The sequence below is a fragment of the Symphalangus syndactylus genome, chromosome 22 (assembly GCF_028878055.3).
Source record: "Symphalangus syndactylus isolate Jambi chromosome 22, NHGRI_mSymSyn1-v2.1_pri, whole genome shotgun sequence".
Lineage (NCBI taxonomy): Eukaryota > Metazoa > Chordata > Mammalia > Primates > Hylobatidae > Symphalangus > Symphalangus syndactylus.
In genome coordinates, this window is record NC_072444.2 from 49,506,483 (window position 1) to 49,532,891 (window position 26,409).

General features: G+C 39.6%; 1 protein-coding gene across 10 annotated transcripts in view; it reads left to right on the plus strand.

The window, feature by feature from the left end:
- Window positions 1-26,409, plus strand: part of CLASP1 (cytoplasmic linker associated protein 1) — a 303,251-nt gene that overhangs the window by 139,193 nt on the left and 137,649 nt on the right. For all 10 annotated transcript variants that reach the window (XM_063631296.1, XM_055262139.2, XM_055262140.2 and 7 more), the window contains exon 8: window positions 1,204-1,271. In XM_063631296.1, the coding sequence (XP_063487366.1) occupies window positions 1,204-1,271 (68 nt within the window). The remainder of the gene's footprint in view (window positions 1-1,203; window positions 1,272-26,409) is intronic.

Genomic DNA, 26,409 nt, shown 5'->3' on the forward strand with positions numbered 1-26,409 from the left:
TAGCTGGGATTACAGGCACCCACCACCACACCCAGCTAATTTTTTGTATTTTTAGTAAAGATGGGATTTCACTATGTTGGCCAGGCTGGTCTCAAACTCCTGACCTCAGGCGATCCACCTGCTTCAGCCTCCCAAAGTGCTGGGATTACAGTTATGAGCCACCATGCCCTGCTCAAGAAAGCCTCTTTTTTCTTTTTTTCTTTTTTTTTGAGACAGAGTCTTGCTCTTTCACCCAGGCTGGAGTGCAGTGGCACGATCTGGGCTCACTGCAGGCTCCGCCCCCTGGGGTTCACGCCATTCTCCTGCCTCAGCCTCCCGCATAGCTGGGACTACAGGCGCCCGCCACCTCGCCCGGCTAATTTTTTGTATTTTTATTGGAGATGGGGTTTCACCGTGTTAGCCAGGATGGTCTCAATATCCTGACCTCGTGATCCGCCCGCCTTGGCCTCCCAAAGTGCTGGGATTACAGGCGTGAGCCACCGTGCCCAGCCGAAAGCCTCTTTTTTCTTAACTTTTTCTACTAATTATGATTGCATTCTCCCACCTTTTCCTTTCATTTTTGGTGTCACTAGGATGGACTATTTAGACTGGTTAAGGAATTTTGCTTTAATTTAAATGCCAAGGTGAAATGATCCATTAATAGAAAATAAATGTAATACAGATTTTTTTTAAGGTGAAGATTATCTAGTCACAGCATTTGTTTCTAGAGAAATTATTTATAGCATTTTTGGATTAAGCATGAATCACAGCAGTAAGCACAAGCCTTTGTAACGTACTATTAGTGCATTTTGAAAAGCTCCATCCCAAGTAATTGATAGTCTGTGCTAAGAAAGAAATAGGAGAAACACACACTTCTCATAATATATACATTTTGTATAGAGTAGACAGTAATATCGGAGAGCAGGGGCTCTGGATTACTACTCTCAGGGCTAGAATCTCCACCCCACACCTGTGTCACCTTAAGGAGATTAAATGAGATCTTTCAGATAGGCTTCTAGACCTATTCTTTACCCATAGTAAGTGCTCAGTTATTGTTGGCTATTGTTAATGTTATTGATTTAGTCACTGTGTTTTGTTATTAGGTGGGTCTGTATCATTGATTTTTTGGGGGGGGGGTGGGGATCAACTTCACATTAGCATTTTAATATAATTGGCTATGAGCAGTGATGGTTAATAGTTTGTTTACATTTTTCTTTCGTACAGGTTGAATGTAATTTTTACAAAATTTGATGAAGTCCAGAAATCTGGAAACATGATACAATCTGCAAATGGTGAGTAGAAAAAGCAATCCCCACTTTTGCTTTTTCAGTTTTACATTCGCATCATTTATGTTATATGTGAACAGCTGAATTAGGTAATTTAGTAAGAGTTTCTAAGTCTTAAAACTTAACCTCCATTCACCCAGTTTTCCAGGCCAGAAACAATGGAGTGAATCATCACTGACTTTCTTTCATAACCTGTGTTGAATTTATTAACTAATCCTGTTGGCTTTACTTTTAAAACTGCATCCTGAATCCCAGGAACTCTCGTCATCACTGCTGCTGTCTTCCTAGCACAAGCTATCATGGTGTTTTCCCTGGGCTCTTGTGTTTCCCTCCTAAACACTATCTTTTCTTCTACTGTTTCCCCATGCCTAAAGTCTGTTTTTCATGTAGCAACCAGAGTAATCCTTTCAGAATACAAGTCAGGTGATGTTAATTTTCTTCCTAATCCACCAAAGACTTCCCATCACACCCAGGCTACAATTCAGCAACTCACCAATGGCCCACTGGGCCTTGTGTGATCTGGCACCCACCACCATTCTGATGTCATTTGAATTGTTCTTTGTGAAAGTTCTCTTTGCTCTAGCCACATTGACCTCTTTGCTAATTTTGAACATTCTGAGCATCTCCTGCTTCAGGACCTCTGTGCTTATAATTCCTTCTGCCTGAAGTATTTGCCCTGTGGATATCATTATGGCCTCCTCCCTCCTCCCTCATTCCATGAAGATCTCACTTCATACAGTATCACTGCATTACTGAGGCCACCGGAATAGCATGCCCAGGGTTCTGAGGGAACACTCTGTGCCCTCACCCTGTTTGAGTTTCCTTCGCGTGTATCACTAGAAAAATATGTGTTTACTCGTGAGAGCAGGACCTTTACTTTATTCCCTTTATTGTTCTTTATTTTTTTTCTCAATAAGCATAAGTTAAATGCCTTGAAGAGTCCCTGGCTTGTGATCGGTGTGCAGTAAGTATTGTTGAATAAATAAAGTAATGATTTTGATGTCAATTGTAATCTATTGTTTCCAGTTCCTGTATTCCTTTCACTATACTTTGTGATGATATTTGAGAACTAGTGGGTAATTCTTGTGATTTCAGAAGGAGAGGAAAAGACAGGAGTGAATTACTCCTGTATGAAGGAAAAAATATCAAAAAGTTAATTGCTGAGAAAAACTTTTTCTAAGTCTGGATACCTCATTATATCATAGCTAAGTATTTTAGAATTTTTAGGTATCTTAGATTACAACCAGTACTTAATTCATTAATCCTGTTGGATTTACTTTTAAAACTGCACCCCGAATCCCAGTAATTCTCCTCATCACTACTACTCTCTTCCTAGTACAAGCCTTCACATTTTGAATATCTTGAGATTGTAAAGAAAAGTCTGAGTGCTTTTCCTCAAAGTAACTTGATACATAAGGGCAAAGCAGGTAATAGAATGCAAGTCTTTTGACTCACACTCTGCTGTGTACCTATTATTATTCCAAAGGAATTTTTCTTTGAACAGCATGTTTCCCATATAAAATACTTAAAGTGATCTAAAAATGCTTTCATTAATCCTCCTTATTTCTTTTTCGTAGATTGTAAAAAATAATAGAAAATTAATATCATAATTCAGCTATTACCATCAAAAATCATTTTCGTTATATTTTCTTAGTTCATTTCCCTATAACTGTATAATTTGTATATAATTTTAACTATGGTGTAATTTTCTTTCCTTTACCCTGTACTGTAGTGTACATACTTTTAACTTTTAAAAACATATCATTGGTAGAGCCGGGGCCAGAATTCTGGCATCTGAGTGGTGCACTCGTGATGAGTGGGGTTGCTGGGCAGGTCTTCACAGGCAGGTCTTCACAGGCAGTTAGTTGCTGGACACATGGCTTTTACTTTTGTGTGGGTGTATTTGTGCCATTTGTGTGGTTTCTCAGTTTAAAAATTGTTGGCACTAGGACAGAACATGCTGTGCAAGTGAGTAAAAGCAGTGGCAGGAAAGTGAGTTTGTGTTTCATAAGCCAGTATGACAGCTATGAAACAGAATCTCATTATAGTGCTGGCACTGGGGAGAAAGACTGCATGCACATTGGGGAGCTTTCCTAAAAGAGTGTACGTATACTCTATGGGATTCAGTGATGTGACAAATAGGATTTCACCCTCAGGAATGCCAGAACTGTGTGGCAATGGATGTATCACAAGCAGCATTTTATTCTAAATGGCTAGGTATAAATATTGCCCCCAAATTCCCTTTATGTGTGTGTGCATGTGCACACACATAGGTGTAGGGTTGAGAATGGAAAGAGTTCTTTTAAACATCTATGTTAAAAATAGCAAATGGTAAGGAAGCACTAACAGAATTTCTTGGAGGCCAATAATTTCAGCTTTTTGCTTTATATATGTAGTATTACCATTTTAATTGTTAGAGCCAAAATGTTTAAGGAAACAAAGCAATATATATCCATATGTATAAAATTTTAGAATTTCTAACCTAAATGATTTTCATCTCTTTACAGTAACTTTGAGAGACCAGTAAAATGTTCAATTGCTGTCAAAAAACAAACCGCCTGATTTCCTTCATTGAACATTTAGATGGCATAGAGAGACTGCAGTAGTGATGGATGTCTCCCTCTTTATCTAATTTTCTTTCTTCCTTCCTTCCTTCCTTCCTTCCTTCCTTCCTTCCTTCCTTCCTTCCTCTTTCTTTTCTTTTCTTTTCTTTTCTTTTCTTTTCTTTTCTTTTCTTTTCTTTTCTTTTCTTTCTTTCTTTCTTTCTTTCTTTCTTTCTTTCTTTCTTTCTCTGTCTTCTTTCTTTCTCTCTCTTTTTCTTTCTTTTCTTTCTCTTCTTTCTTTCTCTCTCCTTTTCTCCTTCTTCTTTTTCTCTTTTCTTTTCCCTCCCTCCTTCCCTCCCTCCCTCCCTTCTTTCCTTCCCTCCCTCCCTCTTTTATTTCTCTTCTCTTCTCTTCTCTTTTCCGTTTTCCTTTTCTTTTCTCTCCTTCCTTCCTTCCTTCCTTCCTTCCTTCCTTCCTTCCTTCCTTCCTACCTTTCTTCTTTCTCTCTCTGTCTTTCTCTCCCTCCCTCTCTCTCTCCCCCACCTCCTCCTCCTTCGTGTTTTTTTTAAACACAACTCCCAGTGTAATTCTTTGATCTCTTTTGAACTTCAAACCTTTGACTGTTCAGCTTTCTCTAGATCCATCCATCCTCTGCTCTCTCCATTTCATACCTTATACAGCTTAGATTACAACTTTTCTGAACTCATTAGTTGTAGGAGTTTTTGTAGCCTCTGTGGGGTTTTCTACATATATAGTCTTGTCATCTGCAAATAGGAACAGTTTTATCTCTTTCAGATATGTATGCTTTTAATTTCTTTTTCTTGCCTTATTGCACTGGCTAGAACTTCCAGTACTGTGTAAAATAAGAGTGGTGAGACAGGACATCCTTGTCTGGTTCCTATCTTAGGTGCTAAGTATGGTATTAGCTGTAGGGTTTTTGTAGATGTTCTTTATCAAAATGAGGTAGTTTTCTATTTACTTCTGTTTATCATATTATTATTATTTTTTTTCCTCAGAGCAGGAATAAAAGTTTATTTAAAAAGGCCTTAGAACAGGAAAGAAAGGAAGGTGTGCTTGGGAGAGACCCAGGTGGGCACATGAAGGTTAAAGAAAGAAAGTCAAATGCCCTTAGCTGAGTTTTTATCAGAGATAGATGTTAGGCCTTTTGTGAAGTTATCAGTATATTTTAAAAATTGAGATACAGTCTCCTTCTAGTTGCCTTTCATTTAAAAATTAAAAATTGAGATTATATATAATTTACCTACTGGTGTTTCACTTTTTAAAGTGTATGCTTTAGTGTGTTTTTTTTTTTTGAATATTCACAAAGTGTGCAACTATTACCACTATTTAAATCTAAAATACTTCATCACCCTCACGTCCCATTCCCATTAGCACGTACTCCCTATTCCCCCCTCCCCCCAGTTTCTGGCATCCTATTTTCTGTCTTTATGGATTTGCCTATTCAGGACATTTTGTATAATTGGAATCATATAATATTTGGCTTTTGTGTCTGGTGTCTTTCACTTAGCATAATGTTTTCAAGGTTCATCCATAATGTAGCATGCATCAGAAGTTCATTTCTTTTTATGGCTGAACAAGATTCCATTGTGTGATTAGACTGCATTTTCTTTATCCATCTGTTGGTGGACGTTTGGGGTTGTTCCACTTTTTGGCCATTGTGAAGAATGATTCTTTGAACAGTAATGTAAAAGATTTCATGTGGATATGTATTTTCATTTCTGTTGGCTGTATACCTTGCAGTAGAATTGCTGGGTTGTACGTTTAACTTTTTGAGTAACTGCTCAAACACAGTAAACACGCAGTTTTCCAATTTTGCGGCACTATTTTATATTCTTACCAGCAACCTGTAAGAGTTTCCACTTTCTCTACATCCTTGCCAACAGTTGTTATTGTCTATCTTTTTCATTAGAGTCACCATAGTGGGTGTAAAGTGCTATCTCATTGTGATATTGATTTGCTTTACCTTGACGAATAATGGTATTGAACATCTTTTTCATGGGCTTATTAACCCTTTATATACCTTGTTTGGAGAAATGTCTATTCAAATAAATCTTTTGCCTGTTTTCTAAAGGAGTTAATTGCCTATTTATTGTTGAGTTTTAAGAGGTCTTTAGATGTGCTACATAGCAGACTCTTACCAGATGTGATTTATTTGCAAATATTTTCTCCCATTCTGTGGGTTTTCTTTTCACTTTCTTGATAGTGTCACTTGAGATATAAAGTGTTAAATTTTGATGAAGCCCAATTTATCTGTTTATTTTTTCTTTTGTCATACCTAAGAAACTATTGCCTATTTTTGGCCAGGTGCAATGGCTCACACCTGTAATCTCAACACTTTGCGAGGCCGAGACAGGCAGATTGTCTGAGGTTAGGAGTTCGAGACCAGCCTGGCCAATATGGTGAAACTCCATCTCTACAAAAATACAAAAATTAGCCAGGTGTGGTGGTGCACCCCTGTAGTCCCAGCTACGGGGGTGGCCCTGATGTGGGAGGACCGCTTGAACTTGGGAGGTGGAGGTTTCAATGAGCCGAGATCATGCCACCGCACTCCAGCCTGGTCGTGAGACTGTCTCAGAAAGAAAAAAAAAGAAGAAGAAGAAGAAGAAACTATTACCTATTTTACCACAGTAAAAAGAAAGAAAAGAGGCCAGGCATGGTGGTTCATGCCTGTAATCCTAGCACTTTGGGAGGCCGAGGCGGGCAGATTGCCTGAGCTCAGGAGTTCCAGACCAGCTTGGGCAACACGGTGAAACCCTTCTCTGCTAAAACACAAAAAATTAGCTGGGCGTGGCAGCGTGCACCTGTAATCCCAGCACTTTGGGAGGCCAAGGCAGGCGGATCATGAGGTCAGGAGATTGAGACCATCCTGGCTAACATGGCAAAACCCCGTCTCTACTAAAAATACAAAAGATTAGCCGGGTGTGGTGCTGGGCGCCTGTAGTCCTAGCTATTTGGGAGGCTGGGGCAGGAGAATCTCTTGAACCCGGGAGGTGGAGGTTGCAGTGAGCAGAGATCTGCACTCTAGCCTGGGTGACAGAGCAAGCCTCCATCTAAAAAAAAAAAAAAAAAGAAAGAAAAGCTGGGTCTGACCTCCTCCTGGTTTCTTCCTGCTTTTTGGGCTGCACCTTCTTGGCTTCCTTTATCTAATGTCTACTAATTAGTCTTTAAATTCTTAAAACTTGATTCTAGGCCTTTTCCTTTCTCAGGCAGTGCTTTTTCCCTGGTTACACATATCCATGGCTATAATTTTATTTATTAGCTATATCACATTTTTTTCATAAACGTTTGTCTCCTATACAGATCTTGGTACAGGATTGGAACTGTATGTGAAACAGCTGCCTGTCTGACATTTCCTCTTGTATTTGAAACATGTATCTAAAACCAAATTTGTATTCTACTTCTGGCTGAAAGACAAAACACAAAACAATAAATATTGCTCCACCCTAAGTGTTTTCTGTACTCCTTTATAAGCGTGATTGCTCCATTATTCATCCTGGTATGTAAATTAAAGATTAGGTGTCATTTTTGATACCTCTCTCTCCCTCACTTTTCATAAATATTATCACTGATTTGTATGGAGTTTAACTCAAATATTGCTTTTTTATTGAGGTAAAAATCTACATATATAATTAACGATCTTTACCATTTTTAAGTGTACAGTTCAGTGGTAATAAATACATTTATATGTATTTTTTCTCTTCACTCTTCCCCCTCCCCTTCCTGGCCTTTGGTAACCATCAGTCTAATCTCTACCTTCGTGAACTCTACCCTTTTAGCTCCCACATATGAGTGAGAACGTGTGATGTTTGTCTTCTGTGCTTGGCTTATTTTGTGTAATATAATGGCCTCTAGTTCCATCCATGTTGCTACAAATAACAGGATTTCATTCTTTTTTATGGCTGAATTATATACCATTGTGTATATATACACATTTTTCTTACTCCATTCATCTGTTGGCCTCCAAAATGATGTCAGATCCCTCTGTTAAGTATGGGCAGGCACCCCCTACCCCACTGCTTGGTATGCATCATGTTTGCAGGTTTACATTTGGCGATTATCTGACTAATACCTATCTCGGCATTGGACTGTAACCCTTCTGCATACAGGGGACTGTGTGTCTATTTTTGCTCACTCTAAGACTCGGATACCTCGCAGGCTGGCCTCTTAGTCCCAGTGTTCTCTGTGATTGGTTTGTTTCACAGGAACCAGCTTTTCTTCTTTGTCTCTTAGTAAATCTTTAGTGCATGTACGAACACTTAGTATCTGAGATGACTAGATTCTTTTTCTCTCTGCTTTTTCCCATGGATTCTTATATACCCACTGGGTATATAAGTTCTGGAGTGTTGCATATGAGCTGGAGCTGACAGAGAACTGAGCAAAACATAGGAGAGAATGAATGACAACTTGGGGCTCATTTCCAGGCTCCTAAACGACCTCTTGGGCAGAGGTTCTGATCACTTGATGGCTGCCTTGGTTGGTTAGCACTGCATGTCCACAGGGGCTTCCTAGGCTGACTCAAAAGAGTGTCTATTAAATGATCTGTGTCTTTCTAACTCCCATTTCTGAAAATTTAGCAGCCTATACTCAGCTAAGGACTTGGCAACAAGTATCTGTTTAATAAATGGTAACTGTGTATCCCAAACAGTAGTTATAGTTGTTAATTTTGGAATGTGGGTGCCCACATGCCCCTATGTGGGGAAATGTAGACAGTGTCAGGGAGCAAGCCAAAGGGGATTGCTTTGGAAATGTATGGCTCTCTTTCCTCCTTAGGAAAGGCGTCTGTGCCCTGCTCTGCAATGCTTTAGCTGTAGGATTTTGGCAAGTGACTTAACTCATGTGAACCACATTTGCTCATCTGTAAAATGGAGTGAAGACCTTGCAGAGATGTTGTGGAGAATAAATGAGACTGTGTAAAAATCTTAGCAAATTTCTTAGTGCCTGGGACATGGTTGGTGCTCAGAATAATAGATTCTCCTCCAGTTGCTCAATTTTAGGGGTATATTCTTTTTTTAATAAAAAGAATATTTGAGAATAACTGTCATACTTGTAGATTTTCAGATTATTTTGGAGTATGCATTTAAAATTTAATGCATTATTTATTTACTTTTTAAATTTTTTATTCATTTTTTTGAGACGGAGTTTTGCTCTTGTTGCCCAGGCTGGAGTGCAATGGCGCGATCTCGGCTCACCGCAATCTCCGCCTCCCGGGTTCGAGCGCTTCTCCTGCCTGAGCCTCCCGAGTAGCTGGGATTACAGGCGCTCACCACCATGCCCAGCAAATTTTTGTATTTTTAGTAGAGACGAGGTTTCACCGTGTTGATCAGGCTGGTCTCGAAATCTTGACTTCGGGAGATCTGCCTGCCTCAGCCTCCCAAAGTGCTGGTATTACAGGCATGAGCCACTGCACCCAGCCATTGTATTCTTTAAAGTGACAATACTCTTTAAATATTTTTATTTATTTATTCATTTATTTATTTATGTTTTTGAGACGGAGTCTAGCTGTGTCGCCCAGGCTGGAGGGCAGTGGTGCCATTCCGCTCAGTGCAAGCTCTGCCTCCCAGGTTCATGCCATTCTCCTGCCTCAGCCTGCCGAGTAGCTGAGACTACAGGCACCTGCCACCATGCCCGACTAATTTTTTTGTATTTTTAGTAGAGACAGAGTTTCACTGTGTTAGCCAGGATGGTCTCGATCTCCTGACCTCGTGATCCACCCGCCTCGGCCTCCCAAAGTGCTGGGATTACAGGCGTGAGCCTCCGTGCCCAGCCTATTTATTTATTTATTTATTTTTTAGATGTAGTCTTGCTCTGTTGCCCAGGCTGGAGTGCAGTGGCGCGATCTTGGCTCACTGCTACCTCTGCCTCCCAGGTTCAAGCGATTCTTCTGCGTCAGTCTCCCGAGTAGCTGAGACTACAGGCGCCCACCACCATGCCCTGGTAATTTTTTGTATTTTTAGTAGAGACGAGGTTTCACCATGTTAGCCAGGATGGTCTCAATCTCCTGACCTCAGGTGATTGGCCCACCTCGGCCTCCCAATGTGCTGGGATTACAGGCACGAGCCAGCACGCTTGGCCCAAGATTTTTAATTTTTATGGACATATAACAGTTGTATATATTTATGGGTTACGTGAGGTATTTTGTGTAAGAGTCACATCAAGGTAAGTAGGGTATCCATCAACTCAAGCATTTATCATTTCTTGTGTTGCAAGCATTCCAGTTATACTCTTTTAGTTATTTTAAAATGTACAGTAAATATTGACTGCAGTTACCCTGTTGTGCTATCAAATACTAGATCTTACTCTGTCTAACTATATTTTTGTACCCTTTAACCATCCCCACTCCCTTCCCATCACCACTACTCTTCCCAGCCTCTGCTGGTAACTGTTATTCTACTCCCTATCTCCATGAGTTCAGTTGTTTTAATTTTTGGCTCCCACAAATGAGTGAGAACATACGAAGTTTGTCTTTCTATGCCTAGCTTCTCTTAACATCATTTCTTCCAGTTCCATCCATGTTGTTGCAAATGACAGGATCTCATTCTTTTTATGGCTGAATAGTACTGCATTTTATATACACATCGCATTTTCTTTATTCCTTCTCTTGTTTATGGACACTTAGTTTGCTTTAAAATCTTGGCTGTTGTGAACAGTACTGCAATAAACATGGCAGTGCAGGTATCTCTTCAATATACTGATTTCCTTTCTTTTGGGTACATACCTAGCAGTGGGATTGGTGGATCATATGGTAGTTCTAGTTTTAGTTTTTTGAGGAACCTCTCTACTGTTTTCCATAGTGGCTGTACTAATTTAACATTTCTACCAACAGTGTACAAGAGTTCCCTTTTCTCCACATCCTTGCCAGAATTTGTTATTGCCTGTCTTTTGGATTAAAGCCATTTTAACTGGGTTGAGATGATACCTCATTGTAGTTTTGATTTGCGTTTCTCTGATAATCAATGATGCTGAGCACTTTTTTCATATGCTTGTTTGCCATTTGTGTGTCTTCTTTCGAAAAATGTCTATTCAGATTGTTTGCTTACTTTTAAATTGGATTATTTGATTTTTTTTTCTATTGAGTTGTTTGAGCTCCTCATATATTCTAGTTATTAATCCCTTGTCAGATGGGTAGTTTGCAAATATTTTCTTGCATTCTGTGGATTGTCTTACACTTTGTTGATTGTTTGCTTTGGTTGCCCATAGTTGTGGGGTGTTACTGAAAAAATCTTTGCCCAGATCAATGTCCTGGAGAGTTTCCTCATGTTTTCTTTTAGTAGTTTTATAGTTTGAGGTCTTAGGTTTAAATCTTTAGTTCATTTCGATTTGATTTTTGTGGTGAGAGATGGGGGTCTAGTTTTATTCTTCTGCATATGGATATTCAGTTTTTCCAGCACCATTTATTGAAGAGACTGTCCTTTCCCCAGTGTATGTTCTCGGCACTGTTGTCAAAAATGAGTTCACTGTAGGTGTGTGGATTTATTTCTGGGATCTCTATTCTGTTCCATTGGTCTGTGTGTCTGTTTTTATTCCAGTACCATGCTGCCACAAAAACAGCCATGGTAGTAGTATAATTTGAAGTCAGATAATGTGATTCTTCTAGTTTTGTTCTTTTTGCTTAGGATGGCTTTGGCTATTCTGAGTTTTTTGTGGTTCCATATAAATTTTGGGATTACTTTTTTATTTCTGTAAAGAATGTCATTGGCATTTGATAGGGATTATGTTGGATCTATAGATTACTTTGAGTAGTATGGACAGTAATGCTCTTTTAAAATTGCTTTGTTGAAATATAATTTACATACCATGACAGCATTCATTTCAAGTGTATAATTCAGTTATTTTTAGTATAGTCACAGATAGCTGCAACTGTGCATCTATTGATGGACATTTGGATTGTTTCTACCTTTGTCTATTGTGAATAGTGCTGCTTTGAACATTTGTATACAAGCTTTTAAACACCTGTTTTCAGTTCTTTTGAGTGTATATCCAGGAGTAGAATTGCTCTATTACATGGTCATTCTATGTTTAACTTACTGAGGAACCACTAAACTGTTTTCACAGTGGCTGCACCATTTTATATTCTCTCTAGCCATTACCAAATTCTCCACTTTCTGGCAATGCTTGTTTTTATTTAAAAAAAATTTTTTTAAATTATAGTCACCCTAGTAAATATGAAGTAGTATCTCATTGTGGTTTTGATTTGCATTTCCCTAAAGACTAATATGTTTGAACATATTTCCTGTGCTTACTGGCCATTTGTAGATCTACGTTGGAAAAACATCTATTCAAGTCCTTTGCCCACTTAAAAATCGAATTGTTTATGTTTTTGTTGTTGAACAATATATGATTTGCAGATAGGATTTGTAATTTTTTTTTCTTTCTGTGGCTTATCTTTTCACTTTTTTTTTTTTTTTTTTGGAGAGGGAGTCTCCATCTGTCGCCCAGGCTGGAGTGCAGTGGCGTGACCTCGGCTCACTGCAAGCTCCACCTCCCGGGTTCTCACCATTCTCCTGCCTCAGCCTCCCGAGTAGCTGAGACTACAGGTGCCCGCCACCACGCCTGGCTAATTTTTTGTATTTTTAGTAGAGATGGGGTTTCACTGTATTATCCAGGATGGTTTCGATCTCCTGACCTTGTGATCTACCCGCCTCAGCCTCCCAAAGTGCTGGGATTACAGGCGTGAGCCAATCTTTTCACTTTTAAATGTCTTTTGGTGTATAAAGGTTTTAAATTTCGATGAAGTCCAATTTATTTTTTTCTTTTGTTACTTGTGAACAACAGTACACTTTTGAGTAAGAAACGTTCTGGATTTTAGCTAAGTTGGAAGAAACATATTTAATGGTGGTACTCCTAAGAAATAATAGGGTTTTATCCAGAGTTTGTATATCTTGAAATGTTCAAAATTATGTTGTTCTCTGATGCTTAGTATTTATATGAAACCCATGGACTTAATTTTTAAAAGCATAATCGAATTGTGACTAAAACAGCAATGAAAAAGCAGCCAAGTAGCAATTTGAAATGGGCTTCCTGTCTGTAATAGAATACTTCATCTTTGTATGATTTCTTCTTGTTGCTAGGTTACCCGAAGGCCTTTCGGCTTTGAATGGTGAGAATATGAGAGTTAAAAATATGTTGCTATATAGATGTTTCTTCTTTTTTTCATCTCCATATAATTAGCAAGCCCCTTGAAGCAAAAATTACAGTTTTTCCTTCCATCAGTTTCAAAAAGCAAATTATTTGTAAGTTTTTAAATCGTGCAGATGTGCTTATGCTCATGGGAGAATTGAATTTTCAGAATGAAAGAGCAGTAATTATGGACTACTCAGTGTCCTTTATCTGCAACCACTTAATGATCTTTAATTGGATTTGATTGAAGCGAGGCCCATGAACATTAATTTGGTTAAAAAATACACATGCTTTTGAGTTTCTTGAGCAAAGCTAACATGTTTATGAGGAAAGACACAAACTATCATCTTGGTTAAATCCATGATAATTCTATAATAAATTTGTAGCTGAAGTAAAAGACCCAATATTTATTTGCTAATAAAACTATAAAGTAGGTAACAAGTAATCATAACATTATTGGCTCTTATACATGAATGTACAGGGTATCATTTTGTTGCCAAATGCATTTTACTTTATGGTTTTACACTTGAAAAACTGTAACTTGAAAAATATTACAGGTATCAGTTCTACTTTGTTGGAAATGAGAAATACCTTTGCAAGTCTGAAAACAGACCATTGTCAGATTGTGTTAGATAAGATCTGAATTATTGCCTAGTGTAGCTAGGACAAAGCATTCATTTAAAAGCAAATCAGTTGTCTTGTCTTTATTAAGAAGCCAAGCCATTATTATCCATGCTTATCCTTTAAAAGCAATGATCATGAATAAGTGGATCAGGTACCAATACTAGATTCACACTCTCTCCCCGTGCTTGTTTATTAGACTATGCGTATTACAAGGTTTGGGATAGTGGTTCAGTATCTTAGGAAAGTGTTTCCATAGTCACGAATACAAGGATAATGTGTTTGTTACAAGGCTGGCATATGTGTTGAGCTGTGCTAAGAAGCCCACCTAAAATAGCCTGGAAGAGACTGCTTCTGATGGCAGCATAAGTCGCATAAGCTGCAAGCGGACAGCTTATTTTATTTTCTATGTGGAAATAAGATTGCTTTTTGATATTTTTCTTTTTAAGATTTGTGTTAGGAATTTTCTTCTGTTTCTTGAGGGGGAAGAACTGGTTTAAAAATTTTTAATACCACTTTTAAAGAAGACTCTTTTAAATGAGTAGAGTTGGATGGAGAAGGCTCACACCTCCCCCCAGCCACCACCCCCCAACCCTTTTTAAAAAATCAGTGTTAGTCTAGGCTTTTATTTTGGAATAGGGTGGCAGTTGTCATTGGTACTGCCAGATCACACTGAACAAGTGTGGGTGGAGAGTTTGCTGATGCTTAAGTTGCTGTGAGTAGGTATAGCTTTCAGAACAGTGTTTTTATTTCGTACCAGGATTACTGACAATCATGACTACTGGGAAAGGTAGGCTATTCTAATATATTCTGAAAAGTGTTTATAATTCTTGCTGCTTGGCTAGGAAATGCTTAAATATTTTATAATTCCTTTGATAACTAAAAATCATGGATGAAACATGGGAAAGATTGTTATGAATGTTGTTGGTATTGAAGCAGGGAAAAATTGTGAAACCTACAGGGAAATAAACATCAATGTTAACCCTCTAAGACTAAGAGAGGAAGTAGGCACAGTAGGCTGAGGCTAGCTGTGTTTTTATCTTCTGTTTATTTCATGGGCTTTTAATTTTTCTCTGCTTTCTTATGTTCACAGTATGAGGGTTATGAACATAAATCTATTTGCAATTGCAAGGTATTTGTTAATAACAGTAAGTGGTCTTGAAAAGAATCTACTGGCTAGAAATTTCTAAGTTTTCCCCGTAGGTATAGAGGAAAAGCATAAATGATAGCAGTGCAAGGATGCTGCTTCTGTCTTAAGTCATTGTTTATTTTTTTCCCCTTTAAAAGGTTTGCATTTTTAAAATGCAAAAATGTACAGGAAAACTACAAAAGAAGTATTGTTCACAAAAAATCTTCTTGATTAGCTTTCAGTCTTTCCACAGAGCTTTTTCTCAGGTTTGGCCAATATCGAAGTGATTTTAAAAGATTCTGTGTAAACAGGGTTTGCATTTAAAGGTGTAGGGTACAGTTGATGTGATGGGAACAAGCTGTTATCACTGTCTTGCTTTCCTAGTGGTTTTGCTGGCAGGCTCTTAATTTGTTGTCTCCAAAGGGTATTTCCAGACTCTTCTACTGAAACAGGTATTGCACAGAGTAAAATTGCATACAGTAACAAGTGTTTATTTGTCTCCTGCTGTGGGGAATTGGGCACACATCCAGGACTTTTGCTCAGTGTTTATTTTGTAGTGGATTATTAAAGGTTTGTATAGCTATTTTCTTAAATTTGGTTAAGTTGGGCTGAAAGTACTGGAAGATGCCACATTTCTGCTCACGTTTTTAAATTGAGAATTTAAAGTATATTTGTATTCTTTAATTGAGGATTTAAGGTATACAGTGATAATATTTTTATTTCATACCTAAGTATCGTATTCTATTTTCAGGTTAAAGTGCTGCAGGAAATCAATACCTGGGCAGGAGAGTTAAATAATTCATGTTCTGAAGTAACCTCTCTCAGAGCCTTTCCTTTGAGGATTTGAAAGTATGTCACTTACAAGTAGCATTTGACTTCAGTTGTGATATTTTCATTTGTATTTAGCAACAGGTCAAAATAATGTGGGAGTCAACTTTTTCATGTTAAAAGCCATGGAGATAGCCTCCTGAATCTGAGTTTAAAATAAAGACTATTCTTTTACTTGATATATTTTTTCAAATTGCGTGCCTCCTTAGTCACTATCACCTGGAATTCAGGCTTACATGCTTTGGTAACTTTTACCCTCAGTAACTGCAGTCGTGATAGGAAACAAGAATTAAAATACTGTTTCTTATGGAAGTGGCATGTTTGAATCATATATTAATTCATGACCATTAAAAATCTGCAAAATATAACAGCAGCGGGTCTCCCAAGGTGTGTAGAGTACTTTAGTGTTTTCAGAGCACTTTCCTGCAGTTTTTGTTTTATGAACTTCACAGCAGCCCCATGAGGAGTAGGCAGGGCAGCTTTTAAACACAGATACTGAAGGTTTTGGGTTTTCTATAATTGGGTTAGTTGCAGGACAGGGGAGAGCCCTAGTTTTTGCCATCTTAGATAAGCCTTTATTCCAGAAAGCCATCTTGTCAGGCCAAGTGCTCTGGAATCCTTCAGACTAGGTGTGAGTGCCACCTCTGCGTGGGCAGTGTGTGAGCTGGGACTGGCAGCATGGCTGTCCACCTTCATTTTCTCATGTGCAAATTGGGGATGATAGTCCCTATGCTGAGGAGCCAGTGAGGGGCCTTGGGCCTGGCACATCAATCTCATCCTATTGATATAGGGACACATCCACTGTGGCAGCTCTAGGTGATCTCATAACAGGAGGTATGAAGGTTGAACTGAGGTTTAAAATAATATAGTTGATCTTTTTGTGTAGATATGGAAAGGTATTCTAAGAAAACAAGATGCAGAATCAAATGTATCCTAAGATCTTGTAAAAAGAAACCATCCAGTACCCAGATCTTGGTCACTAACACCACCAGGGCTCCTTGGGGAAATGGCTGAGTTTAGGGCTAGAGCAAGGTGAGCCAGTGTATCTTGCAGGGCCAGAAAGTAAGGAAGTGGTTGAAAAAATCAAAGAAAAAGCAAAACAAAACAACAGTGGAGGTATCACTGAGAGACACAGGAGTCAACTGAAAGTGCTTCCAATAACCAAAACTAGAACACTTTAAGCAACACAGTAAAGTAGCGTTGGGTTTTAACCCAAAGTATAAAATAAATGTTAATGATCCATACTGATGTAAACAAAATGATTGAAAAGTGTGTAAATGGAAATGAAGAGATGACCCTCTTTCCCAGAATTATTCCAAATCATTTATGCAAATATCCCATTCTAAAGGAGGGGAGCATAACTGCCTAGTCTGTCAGTGTGGTGGGTGTTCTTGATAGGATGTGATGAGAATGGCATTTTACCTCTGTGGTCTTCCTCCCAAAGCCCCATAAGCTCTGTGGAAACATGGCAGAAGCCTCAGGCAAACCCAAAATGAAGGATATTCTATAAACTCCCTAACCATGTCAAGGTCATTGAAAACAAAGTCTGAGAAACTGTCACGACCTAGAGGAGCCTAGAGAGGCAGGATGACTAAATGTAATGTGGTGTCCTGAATGGGATCCTGGAGCAGATAAAGGACATTAGGGAAAAACTAAGGAATGCTGAATATGCTAGGGACAATAGTTAAAGGTAACAGTTGATCTGCGTGTTGGGTTATGTGCTTTAAGAAAATCTTTTTCACTGTTTCGTGTATTTAAAACAGGTCATTAAAAAAACAAAACATACAAAGATTAAAGACATGGACACCACTAAGGATACTATTTGGTAATACAGATCTACGTGAGGGATGAGGAAGACCTGAATTAGGTTGGCCTCAGTGGGACTGAGAGGGAATGGAAGTGAGAGGTGGTTCTAAGCAGCACTGACCACACCCAGTGCTTATTTAGGGCAGTGGGTGGGGAAAGACCTGGTGGGAGATAGGAGGGGAAGAGTTAAGAGCAATTCCATATTTTGGCCTGGACAGTTGGTGGTAGGACCAACTGAAGTCAGGAACCCGGAGGGAGAGCAGGTTTTGAGGGTAAGATGATTATAGGTGATTATAGTTTTGGACACTTGGACATAGAATTTTGTTTGTACGTGAGTTTGATTCAAGTGGATTTGTATTTTGGAGTAGAGTTGAGATTGCTATTAGAGGATTAAGTATTATTGGAACATGGATATTTATGTTAAATTGTCATCTTACTTCTCTTTGTCTTCATATGTAGCAGTATGGTATTTGCCTCTCTGGCTAAAGAGAGTTCTGGAAAAAGAGATCATTAAAGCAGAGATGGATGATTTGAAGGATTATTCGCACAAATGGCAAATAGCTCTTAGTGTAATTACTTTAAAGTATGAGAGAACATTCTGGTAGGAAAACTTTTCCAAATTTGGCTCTAAGTTTTTCCACCTGACTTACTTTTGTGCCTATGTAGTGATTGTCAAAAAGAATTGGGTCAAGATTGCTACAGTGATAATTAAAATGACATTTCCAAAAGAGCACAGGGTGTAGATCTGATATCTGTGGGATTTGGGTTCTGACATTTATAACTTTCAGGGCAAGTTGGAAGGTAAAATAAGTACTGTGATCAAAAGGAGAAATGAACATTTAATCAATGAAAGGATATATGGTGACTCTTACATAATATGACACTCAAGAGATTATCTAAGGTGTTGAAATTTTAGTTGACTTTTGGAAGTCTCGGTTTTCGGTCATCAGTTTGCAAACTTTATTCACATCCCTTAGTATTGCGTAAAACTTTCCCTTTTGCCATGAAATAGTAAAAATGTAAGTCAGAATATGCCCACTTAAGGCCTGCATTGTACGTTTTCAGTTCCTTTTTGAGGGATAAATGATGATTTCAGTGTCCTACTATTCTCTAACCTATTACCAGGAAGAAGCTTGTGGTTGTTATTATTATTGTAATTATAGTTACCCATTCTCGTTCATTACTGCCTTTGTGCCTTTGCCATTCCTGCCTTGTCCCTTTCTTGCCCCAGGGAGCTTGCAACACATTATTCTCACTTAGAATGCACTTCACTTTCCTCACGCCTGCCTGATTTTCAGGTCTTGGTGCAGAGGCTTCCTCAGAAATACCTTGCCTGGACTTCTGTGGCCTCTAGGAATTCGCTTTCCTAAGGCTCCTTATGCTGGCTTATGATCAGCTTTGTGAGAATAAAGATGGGAGCTGCTGTGTTCACCTCTAAATTACCAGCAGCCGGCCCAGTGCCAGGCACAGGGTGGGCATTTACAAACATCCTTGGCATACACAAAGGGCATGTGAGCTGGTGTGGTGGACCATGCCTGTAGTAGCTGGGATTACAGGCGCCCGCCACCATGCCCTAATTTTTGTATTTTTTTTTTTTTTTTTTTTTAGCAGGGACGGGGTTTTACCATGTTGGCCAGGCAGGTCTCAAACTCCTGAGCTCAAGTGAACCGCCCGCCTTGACCTCCCAAAGTGCTGAGATTACAGGCGTGAGCCACCGTACCCAACTCATGGGTCTTTAAAATACAAAATTTGAGGGAAAAACACACACACACAATTGGAAGGCCCTGTTTTCTATCTTAAAACAATTTTTGGAGTCTTTAGTGTACTTAGATTTCTTTATACAGAAATGAAAATGGTGTTTGAGCTTGGCTTACTATATTCAGTTATGTGCAGTTAGGCCAGGCTGTGATAACCTGTGTGCATATGTGGTGGCCATGAGACTAGACCCACAAGGTAAACCCTTTCCAAAGAGAAAGAGTACACTTTTTGTAGGGCCCCTTTTCCTGCCAAAACAGTGAGCCTTGCCCTGCTGCTTAGTCAAAGGCATTCTTTTGCTTCATTGTTCAAGGCAAATTGGAACCTTCCTTCTACCTTTCTCTGCCTCCTACTTTTAAATTCCGTGGCCATGACAGAGATGCCTGAGTAATCCTCTCCCACGTAGATGAGGTTACGCCTTTGGTAAAAGGCCTATAGCATAGTGTGATTTGGCCGTCTCTGAACCACCATGCCCAAAATGTCTCTCACCACCCTCTGCCTTTCCCTTCACTTTGTTACAGAACACTGTTCTCTTCCTTCTTTGCCTTTATCACAGATTTGTCTTTACAAATGTCGTACCCCTTTGTACTGGAAAGTCCCTTTGGGCAGTTAGCATGAATGTTTTGTTCATATTGTATTCCCAGGAACTAGTAAAGTGCCTGAAATGTAGTAGATCCTCATCCTCAATGAATAAACAAAAGAGGGAGATAGTTATCCAAGTCAGGTGGCAACTAGCCTGCTTCTCCTCCTATAAATTATCTTGGCTGTTATTTCTTGAAGTAAATTAATACTTACTCATGAACTCAGAGCTTAAGAAAGAGAATCTGTTCTCCTCTTCCATTCTCCATTTGTTCCTTTCTTTTCCCCCTTTCTCCTACCTCTTCCCCACCATGTTCTCTTGTATCTTTCCCTTGTTTCCTCCCACTGCCATCAAGAGGTCCATAGTCAACTGGAAGAGAATCCTGGCCTCCATAGTCACAGCATATTTGTGAACTGGATGGAAGCCCTGTGATGGGGCCCAAGACCCTGGCCCGCCACTGTTTGTGCTCAGAAGTTCCCTGCATGGTGGTGTTTGTGCCCAGCAAGGCTGACTTTTTGGCATGCAGGAGAAAGGGGAGCAAGTGTGAGGATAGTTATCAAATAGGTACTTTTAGTAATATATCTATAGTTTACAAAAATCTCTTTAAGGATATCTTGTACCTTACGTAGAATAACTGCACTTATCTGTACTTCCTCCTCCTAAAATATACTTGCTTGAAACCTCTCATGATGTTGATTCCTCCTAAGCTTTGCTTTCTTCCTGTTTTTAGCCTGCAGTTGTGTGGCCTGTATACCCGGCCATGTATCAGAATGTCTAGATAATTCTCTAGACAAATAATAGCAGGGAAGCTGAGTGCCATTTGCATTAGGTTTGTAATAATAACCAAATGTAATTAAAATAATTTTAGAAAGCTGACTACTTTGAAATTTTGAAACAAGTTATTTTTGGTTTATATTAACTCTTTAATTTATGTAAATACAGCAATGAGAACTCTAGATAGCTATTGTTTTAAGCATATGCATGCTGTAGTTATCCAAAGGTATTATTAAATTCATTGAAAACCATCAACTAAAATATGATTTTAACTTTTCAAATTGTAGGACTGGAATTATTCAGATTTGTATGAACATTGCACCAAAAAACCAGACATATTAATATTGATTGGAGAAAACCCAAATTCTTGTGTGTGTGTGTGTGTGTGTATACACACACACACACACATATACATACATACATATATATACACACACACATATTCATTCATATTCTCTCTGTCAGATATTTGCTAGGAAAAACCTTCAGATTCCTAAAGTAAGAACTCATTTTTTTCTTCACTACAATGGTTAATTCTTTTCATGCTATCCTGAGCTTTACTGAGCTATTGTAGACGTTTATAGTCATCCTGTTTCCACAGAGAGAAGCTTGAAAGCAGCTAGAAATTCATGGCCAGAGAGTAACACAAGTCAATAGTGAGGTGATTCACAAACTAACTTTCTACCAGGCCCTGTGTGGGGCAGGGAGGGGGAAGGGGGCAGATAAAGCAGGATGCCCAGATGGATGAGGTCAGTCTTCTGCTCAGGAGAGCTTTGGTATCTAAAAGAGGAAGATTCCTACAGATGACCACTTATTTCAGCCCCTCTCCCCTCCATCTCTTGCTCCTGCTGGATGAACTCTGATTTAGGTGGCTGATGGAGGGGACTAGAGGATGGTCCCAGCTCTGCGAACATAGCAAGTGGGAGAAGCAGAAGCAGCTGTCTTGGGGAAGGCTGTGTCAGTTTTCATCTTACCCTGGGTGTGTCCAGTCCTGGGCAGAGTTTGAGGCACTAATACACGTATTTCTGGGAATGATGGTCCTTAACGACACATCAAGCGAGGCTTTCGGTCTAAGAGCTCTTGCGGATGTTGAGAAATGGTGGACGTTTCTATGGAGAATTGAGTTCCTGTGGATGTTTCAGTGTGAGTGTCATTCCAGGAGATGATGCTGTGGGCTCAGCTCAGGTGCTCTGAGAGTTTTGTGTTGGGGACTAGCTATTCCAGCAGGAAGGATAGTTTATTCCCATCTTCCCTAATTCACCCCCTAGGGAGCTCTTTGGTACTCTGGATATTAAAGTACCAGTCTCTTTGTGTTCCCTTCCTTTGCTTTTTGGCTCTAGGGGTAAGTTTATGGTCTTTCTGACATGTTTAGAGATACTCTTCTTCAAGACTGATCTTAATCACTCTTGGCATGTCGCTGTAAGTTCTTTTCTCTGAGGAAGGCATAGTATTAGCAGGGTTAACTTAAACTGGGCCTCCGGTTTGGCCAAGTGATTCTAACTTCAGGAACCCTAACTTCTGGACATGACTTGGGGAATTTGTCTTTAATTCTCTGTTCCCTAGTGTCCAGGATGGGCACACTCGCAGTGTAGTGGGCACCTGGACCTGTCCAGGTGCAGAGGGAGCTGGCTAGTTTGTTCATTATCCCCTGTCAGGAGTTCCTTGCCCCTGCTACATCTGTTCAGGAATAGTCTTTGGAATTTGTTTTCTCTCGCTGTATATTCACTGAGCATGGTAGCCCAGGGTATTCCTGAGTTAAGAAGGATGTGCACACATTTAAAGCCGCTCACACTCTCAGTTAATGTTAAGTGGACCCAAGTGGTACTGGTCACATCCGAGGGTTGGTTGGGGGGCACAGTGGATCCTTTCTAAATTTGTTGGGCCCTATTTTGGATTCATATGTCATATTGTGTGTGTGCTGTTTAGGAAAACCTCACTGAATCCTGCGTGCTGTTGATTGTATGTGTTCTCACGTTGGACTGTGCACTCCAGAGTGAGAACCATGACTTCCCTTTCTGCATCCCAGTTCCCAACAAAGTACTTCAGACACAAGCGTGCTTACTAGAGAAATGCTGGAGAGATGAAGGAAGATGCACATGGTCACCTATTGGTATTCAGAGGTGGTATCCTCTCCAGTAGCCTCCCAGTGGTAGAGGCTAGGGCAAGGCTGGTGCTCTGGGAGTCCAGTTTTATTACAGAAGTAACAAAATGATTAGTTTGAGATCAAATCACCTGTAAGGTGACCCTGTGCTCTGGACTTGAACTTCCAAGTTACAGGGCATGGAGGATTTGGAGAGAGTTTAAAACATTGATGCCACTTGATGGAAGCATATTCCTAATTGAGCTTTTTTCTTTTGCTTACAAATGGCAAACTATTTTCTTTCTTGTGCCTCTGAGAAAATTGTCGTTGAGACCTCCTAACGATGCTTGACAAAGGGGAAATGGATACTTTCCCTTTGGAATCAGTTCTAGAGAAGGTGGTTTTAACCATGCCTTCCTCCATTTCTCAATAATGTCCATACATTTTTTTTTTGGCTGCCTAACTTGAATTAGTTGTATGGCCTTTTAAACCCATTTTTAAAGAAAATTTTATTCCTAATTCCTCACTTCTATTGAAATATTTTTGAAGAGCTGGTTTTTTGCATGCAAAGCATAGCACAAATAATGAGGGTATAACATAGCTGCCATTTGTCCAGTACTTATGGTTTTCCTGTCTTTAATGCATTTTGTCTAATCTGCATGACATCCCTTTGATATAGTACAGAGATGCTTTGGGTTGCCAGCAATGCAGGCCTCATTCCAAGTGGTATAAGGGAGAAGGGGAGTGACTTGGCTCGTGGAACTGAGAAGTCTGGGTGTGTGGGTCTTGCAGTCCTCCTTTGGACGCATGCCAGGCAGTAGACCTCGGCTCTCACTGCCCCTGACTCTGCTTTCTTTTGCTTTGCCTCTCTTTTAGGCGGGCACTGCCATTTATTGGCTCCAACAGCTCTAGGCTTATACCTGCATAGCTCTAAGTCCACAAGAAGAGAGGTTCTAGAATTAATTACTGTAATGGGTTGGGAGAGCCCTGATGCTGTGGCCAGGATCCACTGAGGCAAACAAAGGTGTCATCAGTCTTGAGAGTGGGGGAAGGTGGTTACCCTGGGCTGTCAGTAGAAGAAGTGGGTTGATATTGGGTGGGCAGCACGTTTCATAGGTAGACAGGATCATCCTTTTTCACACAGGGAAACAGAAGCCTATCTCTTCTCATTTTCTTTTTATACCTCGCGTGAGGTTGGTCTTGCTGAAAGTGCAGGCCTGTGACGTTACAGCTCTGCCCCAGGACAGGCTCACTGCCCAGTGCGAGCTGTGGATTTCTTCCTGCACAGAATCATCCCTGGGCTCCTCTGTTGTGAGTATGCCTGCATCTCTCTGGAGCCTGGTTATAAGTTATATAGCAACAGCCAGGGCATTTTCCACCTGAAACCCACAGAGGAATTGTGCCTTGATCTGCACCTGCAGGAGGCACTCAGCAGCTCTTACCCAGTGTGAACTTTGAGCTCCTACAGTGCCTTAAGGAGCAGGCGTCTGTGGAAGTTGGCTTTCTGCCCTCCTCACAGTTCATTTCCCTCTCCAGTTTCCAGTAGTGTTTTCCTTGCCTGTCTTTCCCCGGTGTCATCCCGTTTGAACTCCCTTTGTGAAGGACTAGTAAAGCTGAAATGAATTTTGAGTTGTCACCTGTCTGTGCTCCAGTTCACTCTTCTCACGTTATCTGTACCAGTGGTGTCATTGTTGAGATCGTCTTAAAATGCCAGCCCAGCTTTTTGGCAGCAAGCTTTTGGGCGGAAGGAATGGAACGTGATCCCTAACTGGCAGCTTGATAGCATTCCAGGCTCACTTCTGTGGTAGAGGATGGATTACTGGTGCCAAAGGGCAGAAGTAGCACCCTCAGAGCTTCTATTATGCCATTTCCACCTGTGTATTGTCAAAAATGCCAACATTTCCAGCCAAGTTGGAAATTTTTATATTCCCTGTGTTCTGACAAAAGCCTTCCTTAATTTTGTAAACAGGGAGAGGAATTTTTGTTTCAGAATATGGATATTGAAGGATTTTTTGTACAGAGTGGTAGAACCGGCCCTGTTTAACACTGGTCCATATTGACCGGATTGGAGGTGATACGTGTACCCTAGTTCCCGTACTTTGATGGAGAAGGGGAGGTAGAAACTTAGAAGAAAAAGTCTTTATCCAGCCATTCAATTTAGACAGTGTGTTTTGCACTTTTACACTTTTCTATTTATCCAACTTTGGTTGAAATTAAGAGGGAACAGATGAGCAAGGAATATAGTTTGGATAATGGGCAAAAATTCCTCCGATATATGAACATGGAATATCTTTCTGTTTATTAGGTTTGTCTTTAACGGATCTTAACAGTGTTATATGGTTTCCTTTTGTTAAAGTTGTTAGGTGTTTTTATTGATGCTGTTGTTGTTTTCTTAATTTGATGTATAGAATATACGATGGATTTTTTAATATTGGTTTTATATCCTACAACCTCACTGAACTTGTTTATTGGTTCTATTTTTTTGCATGCATTCTTTAGTGTTTTCTACATACCAAATCAAGTCATTTGTAAATGGAGATAGTTTTAGTTCTTCCAATCCAGTCTGCATGCTTTTTTTTTTCTTTTTCTGGTCGGATTTCCCTGGCTAGAATGTCTACCACAATGTTGAATAGAAGTAGTGAGAGTAAACATCTTCGCTTGTTCTTGGTCTTAGGGGGAAAGCATCCGGTCTTTCATCATGTTGTTGATGGCGTGTGTGTGTGTGTTTTGAGACGGAGTCTGGCTCCATCGCCCAGGCCGGAGTGCAGTGGCGCAATCTCAGCTCACTGCAACCTCCCGCTCCCAGCTTCAAGCAATCCTCCTGCCTCAGCCTCCCGAGTAGCTGGGATTACAGGAGTGTGCTACCATACTGGGCTAAATTTTGTATTTTTAGTAGAGATGAGGTTTCACCATGTTGGTCAGGCTGGTCTGGAACTCCTGACCTCAGGCAGTCCACCCGCCTCGGCCTCCCAAAGTGCCGGGATTACAGGCGTGAGCCACTGTGCCTGGCCTGTAGGTGGTCTTTATCAGGTTGAGGGAGTTCTCTTCTAATCCCTGCTTGTAGTGTTTTTAGCATGAAAGCATTTTACTGTGTTTAGAGAATATGTTGTTTTTTGTCTTTTATTATATTAATATGACAACTATGATGTATACTGAACAAACATTACATTCCTGGGATAAGTCACACATGGCCATAATGTTAATTATTTTTATATGTTGCTGAATTTGGTTTGCTAGTATTTTTTGAGGATTTTTAATGTTTATATTCATAAGAGATACTGAAGATACTGTACTTGAAATTGTCTTAAATAATTTTAAGTAAGCAAACATATGCAGTAAGAATTAAACAGCACAATGTGCAGAACATACTTAGCACAGTGCCCAGCACCTCCTAAGCATCAGCTTATGAGAATTGCTTTAAGACTGAAGTGACAATAGTCCTTCTCTCAGCGTTGTCAGGAGGATTTAATGTGACTATGCAAAACCAAACCTAGGACCTGGTACACAGTTGTGTGCTGTGATTCTATTAGTTGTTACTTTTCTTGTTACTTTTAAACATACTGACTGCAGTGGTATTATGAAGGTGAAAAATTGAAAACAACTATCAATAAATAGATGATTGATTAAATATAGTGTATGCACACAGTGTCACAATAAGTAGTCTTTAAAATTGACTAGATTAATATTGATCTAGAAAAATATTGGTGTGCAAAATAGCAGTTTTTATACATGTGTGTATAGAATTCATGTTTATGAATGCATTAAAGCCTAGAAATGCATATATATCAAATTGTTAGTTTAATTTGGGGAGCTTATGATTGCTTATAGTGGAACTGTGACTTAATTTTAAAATAGGTATATGTTTTATCAGGAAAGAAGGATATACATTT